The following is a 6,490-nucleotide window of genomic DNA, read 5'->3' as shown; positions in this document are numbered from 1 at the left end:
CAGTCTAGTTTAGTTGGGTCCAGTCTAGTTTAGTTGGGTCCAGTCTAGTTTAGTTGGGTCCAGTCTAGTTTAGTTGGGTCCAGTCTAGTTTAGTTGGGTCCAGTCTAGTTTAGTTGGGTCCAGTCTAGTTTAGTTGGGTCCAGTCTAGTTTAGTTGGGTCCAGTCTAGTCTAGTTGGGTCCAGTCTAGTCTAGTAGTTGGGTCCAGTCTAGTCTAGTTGGGTGGTGCTGACCTGTTGACGATGCGATAGTAGTTCCAGCTCCAGACCTTCATGCACAGACCGGGGGGGATGTGACCGATGATGTGAACCTGGGGGTACAAACACACACACGGCAGGTAGTGCAGATACAGCGGCTCTGGAGACCATCAGCCTCCCCCTCACCCTCGTCCACCCTCCCCCCCACTCGCCCTCACCCCCCCACACCTCAACCTGCCCCTCACCCCCCAGCCCCACCCACCCACTCACCCCACCACCCCCCTGTACACACATACACACCTGTACACACACTCACAGGCACGCACACACACACTCACATCCATTCACACACCCACTCACACACACCCACTCAGACACCCCCACTCGCACACCCCCACTCGCACACACCCACTCACACACACCCACTCACACACACCCACTCACACACACCCACTCACACACACCCACTCACACACGCCAACTCACACACGCCCACTCACACACGCCCATTCACACACGCCCATTCACACACGCCCACTCACACACGCCCATTCACACACACCCACTCACACACGCCCATTCACACACACCCACTCACACACACGCCCATTCACACACACCCACACACCCACTCACTCACACGCACACACACGCCCATTCACACATGCCCATTCACACACACCCACTCACACACCCATTAACACACACAGATCCAGACCCACCTTCTCATGGCGGTACTCTGCCTGCTGCAGTACCTCCACCAGCCACTGCAGCTGGCCGGCGGGGTCGGTGGAGTTGACGAGCAGCCAGAAGTTCTCGTGCGAGCAGAAGTTCATGTTGAGTGAGACAAGCCTGAGGCCTGGACGTGGCGTCGCGGTGTAGAACCCCGCCCGCCTGCAGCACAGCACAGCACGGCACAGGGGGGGGCAACACAGGGCACAGGGGGGGGGGGGGCAACACATGGCACAGGGGGGGGCAACACATGGCACAGGGGGGGGGGCAACAGGGCACAGGGGGGGCAACAGGGCACAGGGGGGGCAACACATGGCACAGGGGGGGGCAACAGGGCACAGGGGGGGCAACAGGGCACAGGGGGGGCAACAGGGCACGGGGGGGCAACACAGGGCACAGGGGGGGCAACACATGGCACAGGGGGGGCAACAGGGCACAGGGGGGGCAACAGGGCACAGGGGGGCAACAGGGCACAGGGGGGCAACAGGGCACAGGGGGGGCAACACGGCACAGGGGGGGCAACAGGGCACAGGGGGGGGCAACACATGGCACAGGGGGGGCAACAGGGCACGGGGGGGCAACAGGGCACGGGGGGGCAACAGGGCACGGGGGGGGGCAACAGGGCACAGGGGGGGCAACGGGGCACGGGGGGGGGCAACGGGGCACAGGGGGGCAACACATGGCACAGGGGGGGGCAACAGGGCACAGGGGGGGCAACACATGGCACAGGGGGGGCAACAGGGCACAGGGGGGGCAACAGGGCACAGGGGCGGGGCAACACATGGCACAGGGGGGGCAACAGGGCATAGGGGGGCAACAGGGCACAGGGGGGGGCAACAGGGCACAGGGGGGCAACACATGGCACGGGGGGGGCAACAGGGCACAGGGGGGGCAACACATGGCACGGGGGGGGCAACGGCACAGGGGGGGCAACACATGGCACAGGGGGGCAACAGGGCACAGGGGGGGCAACAGGGCACAGGGGGGGGGCAACAGGGCACAGGGGGGGCAACACAGGGACTGAGTCATTACCCCTCCAACACTGGCACCCACCAGCAGGCCCGGATACTCCCCATTGTACCCCCCTCCCCGTCACTCCCCCGCAACCCCCTCCCCTCTGTCACTCCCTGCGTCCCCCTTCCCCTGGGAAATCCCTGTGACCCCTCTCTCTTGATCTGTGTGCACCCTCTCCCCCAAACACTCCCCTTGTCTCCCCCTCCCCGGGTCACTGCCTGCCCCCCCCCCCCCCCCCCGGCTTGGCGTGCATGACCCCAGGCTGGTGTGTTGGCGCAAGTGTGACATTGCGTGTTGGCATGTGTTGGCATGTGTGGGGTGCCCCCCCCCCCCCCCCCCCAGGGCTCACTTGTGTGCGTGGCTCATCGCGTGTTGGCGTGTGTGGGCACTGCATGTTGGCGTGTGTGGGCACTGCATGTTGGCATGTGATGGCACTGTGTGTTGGCGTGTGTGGGCACTGCATGTTGGCGTGTGTGGGAGACTCACCGCAGGGACTGCAGGGCGGCGGGGGGCAGCCAGTGCTGCCAGGCCTCCACCATGGCCTGGTACAGCCAGATGCTGGACTGGTTTCCGTGCACGAAGGGTGGGGGGAAGCTGTTGACGGGGGTGCTCTCGTGGTTGCCCACGGCTGGGTAGACGGTGATGTTGGGCAGGTGTTGGCGCAACAGGTTGGTGATGGTGGTGAGGGCGGTGATCTGGTCGTGCCGGCTCTGATGCCACACGTTGTGGGCAGGGATATCTCCGGCCCAGTACGCCAGGTCGTAGCGCTGGTGCTGCAGGTGCTGCAGGAGGTTGGCGATGGTGCGCAGCGGCAAGTCGCATTTGCTGTACTCGCCCCAGGGGCCGGCGCCGTGGCGGTGAGGGGGCGGCATGCCAGCACCGGCACGGCAACACAGCGGCTCCCGGCAATGGGGCTCCGCGCCCACGACGTAGTCCTTGTCCCAGTGAATGTCAGTCAGGAAGAGGATGCGGGTAACGGGCGCGCCGGCATGCGGAGCCACTGGCGGCACCACCGGGGGCTTCGGTATCGCCGGCAGGCTGACGTTCCACGGACCGTAGATGTCCCAGTGCCCACAGTCGCTGCCCAGAAGCAGCCCGCACGCCTCTGCCGGCCGCAACACGGAATCCACCCACGCGGTGATCACGTCACGCTCAAACAGCGCAATGGCCTGCACGCAAATCTCCCCCTCAGCAATGCGCAGCTCCACGCACAGGCGCCGGGCCACCAGGCCCACCTCATCCATGCCCACCTTCAGCTGCAGAGAAACAAGGGCGGTTAGTGGGGGCAACAACATGGGCATCACACACACACACAGACATGTGGCCACCTGGGGGCATCACACACAGACACAGACACGTGGCCACCTAGCCCACCTCCTCCATGCCCACCTTCAGCTGGGGTAGAACGAGGGGGAACAATGAGTGGGGCAATAACACGGGGCATCACAGATACACAGAGCATGGGGGGGGTGCAATCAGTGAGTGGGGCAACAACATGGGGCATCACAGTCACAGAGCATGGGGGGGGGCATCAGTGAGTGGGGCAATAACACGGGGCATCACAGAGACACAGAGCATGGGGGGGTGCAATCAGTGAGTGGGGCAACAACATGGGGCATCACAGAGACACAGAGCATGGGGGGGGGGCATCAGTCAGGACAGGGGGTTTCAGTTAGTTTCGGAAGCAACTGCAGATGCTGGATTAAACTGAAGATAGACACCACAAGCTGGAGTAACTCATTGGTTAGGCCTGTCCCGCTGAGTTACTCCAGCTTTTTGAGTCTATCTTCAGTTAGTTTAGTTTAGTTTAGAGATACAGCATGGAGACAGGCCCTTTGGCCCACTGAGTCCACACCGACCAGTGATCCCCACACTAACACTATCCTACACACATAAGGGGTAATTTATATTTAGTGTGGGAGGAAACCGAAGATCTCGGAGAAAACCCACGCAGGTCACGGGGAGAACGTACAAACTCCGTACAGACAGCGCCCGTAGTCAGGATTGAACCCGGGTCTCTGGCGCTGTGAGGCAGCAACTCTATCGCTGCGCCACTGTACGGCATGGAGGGGGCATCGATTAGAGTGGGGTTTGAAGGGGAACGGTCAGAGAGGGCAATAATGGGGGGGGGGGACACCGAACAACGGGGGGCAACAACAGTGGGGGGGGGGGGTAGCATTGGTTAGAGTGTGAAAACAACAGGGGCATCAGCCAGAGCCGGGCAGCATTTGAGGCATCGGGCAACACTGGCACATCAGAGCGGGAAAAGACAATAGACAGTAGGTGCAGGAGTAGATTCCGTTAGCCCCTAGAGCTCTATCTAACTCTCTTGAAAACATCCAGTGAATTGGCCTCCACTGCCTTCAGTGGCAGAGAATTCCACAGATTCACAACTCTCTGGGTGAAAAAGTTTTTCCTCATCTCCGTCCTAAATGGCCTCCCCCTTATTCTTAAACTTTGGCCCCTGGTTCTTGACTCCCCCAACATCGGGAACATCTTTCCTGCATCTAGCCTGTCCAATCCTCTAAGAATTTTATATGTTTTTATAAGATCCCCTCTCATCCTTCTAAATTCCAGTGAGTATAAGCCCAGTCGACCCATTCTTTCATCATATGTCATTCCCGCCATCCCGGGAATTAACCTGGTGAACCTACGCTGTACTCCCTCAAATTTGGAGACACAATTGCACACAATACACCAGGTGCAGTCTCACCTGGGCCCTGTACAACTGCAGTAGGACCTCCTTGCTCCTAAACACAAATCCTCTCGCAATGAAGGCCAACATGCCATTAGCTTTCTTCACTGCCTGCTGTACCTGCATGCTTACTTTCAGTGACTGATGTACAAGCACACCCAGGTCTCCTTGCACCTCCCCTTTTCCTAATCTGACACCATTCAGATAATCTGCCTTCCTGTTCTTGCCACCAGAGTGGATAACCTCACATTTATCCACATTATACTGCATCTGCCATACATCTGCCCACTCACCCAACCTGTCCAAGTCACCCTGCAACCTCATAGCATCCTCCTCGCAGCTCACACTGCCACCCAGCTTTGTGTCATCCACGAACTTAGTGATGTTACAGTACATTTAATTCCCTCATCTAAATCGTGAATTTCTATTATAAACCTGGGTCCCAACACCGAGCCTTGCGGTACCCCACTAGTCACTGCCTGCCATTCTGAAAAGGACCCGTTAATTCCTACTCTTTGCTTCCTGGCTGCCAACCAGTTCTCTATCCATGTCAGTACCCTACCCCCAATACCATGTGCTCTAATCTCTTGTGCACTAATCTCTTGTGTGGGACCTTGTCAAAGGCTTTTTGAAAGTCCAGATGCACCACATCCACTGGCTTTCCGTTATCCATTCTACTTGTTACATCCTCAAAGATTAGTTGAGCATGATTTCCCCTTCATAAATCCATGCTGATTTTGACCGACCCCATCACTGCTTTCCAATCTCAGAGTCACTGAAAGTATGCATGCAGGTACAGCAGGCAGTGAAGAAAGCAAATGGCATGTTGGCCTTCTTTGCTAGAGGATTGGAGTTTAGGAGCAGAGGTCCGACTGTAGTTGTAGAGGGCCCTGGTGAGACCGCACCTGGAGTATTGTGTGCAGTTGTGGTCTCCTAATTTGAGGAAGGACATTATTGCTATTGAGGGAGTGCAGCGTAGGTTCACCAGGTTAATTCCCGGGATGGCGGGACTGGCATATGATGAAAGAATGGATTGACTGGGCTTGTATTCACTGGAAGTTAGAAGAATGAGAGGGGATTTTATAGAAACATATAAAATTCTTAAGGGATTGGACACGCTAGATGCAGGGAAAATGTTCCTGATGTTGGGGGAGTCCAGAACCAGGGGCCACAGTTTAAGAATAAGGGGTCGGCCATTTAGGACTGAGATGAGGAAAATCGTTTTCACCCAGAGAGTTGTGAATCTGTGGAATTCTCTGCCACTGAAGGCAGTGGAGGCCAATTCACTGGATGGCGGTGCTGGCTCAAAGGGGTCAAGGACCTAAACCTGCACTTATTTTCTGTGTTTCTATGTCTAGGTCGCCCAGCGACGGTGACCAGTAGAAGCCACTCTCACGTTACAGGATGCAGCGATCATTATACACGCCACATGCCACACACCAGATGTGTTGCACAGTAACACGGCAGAAACATGTAATGGATATCATGGCATGGAGCCGGCAGCCTGTCACGTGACCGTCCAGCCCGTCATGTGACCATCCAGCCCGTCACGTGACCATCCAGCCCCTCATCCGACCGTCCAGCCCGTCATGTGACTGGCCAGCCTGTCATGTGACCGACCAGCCCTCCCTGCCCCTGCACTGGGCACCCTGCCCCTCCACCCACCCTGCCCCTGCACTGGGCACCCTGCCCCTCCACCCACCCTGCCCCTGCCCCTGCACTGGGCACCCTGCCCCTGCACTGGGCACCCTGCCCCTGCACTGGGCACCCTGCCCCCGCACTGGGCACCCTGCCCCCGCACTGGGCACCCTGCCCCCGCACTGGGCACCCTGCCCCCGCACTGGGCACCCTGCC

At 58.7% G+C, this 6,490-nt stretch overlaps 1 protein-coding gene across 1 annotated transcript; it reads right to left on the bottom strand.

The window, feature by feature from the left end:
- Positions 1-231: 231 nt before the first annotated feature.
- Positions 232-3,197, bottom strand: LOC144591894 (sphingomyelin phosphodiesterase-like; the record flags this gene model as incomplete). Its single annotated transcript, XM_078395900.1, has 3 exons — positions 232-308; positions 918-1,089; positions 2,428-3,197. Coding segments are annotated over 3 exons (1,019 nt in total), but the record flags the coding sequence as incomplete, so codon positions are not given.
- Between the last annotated feature and the right edge of the window lie 3,293 nt (positions 3,198-6,490).

Source organism: Rhinoraja longicauda, unplaced genomic scaffold (assembly GCF_053455715.1).
Source record: "Rhinoraja longicauda isolate Sanriku21f unplaced genomic scaffold, sRhiLon1.1 Scf002850, whole genome shotgun sequence".
In the NCBI taxonomy this organism is placed as follows: Eukaryota; Metazoa; Chordata; class Chondrichthyes; order Rajiformes; family Arhynchobatidae; genus Rhinoraja; species Rhinoraja longicauda.
Note: the sequence above shows the minus strand (reverse complement) of the source record. Positions and strands in the feature narration are given on the sequence as shown.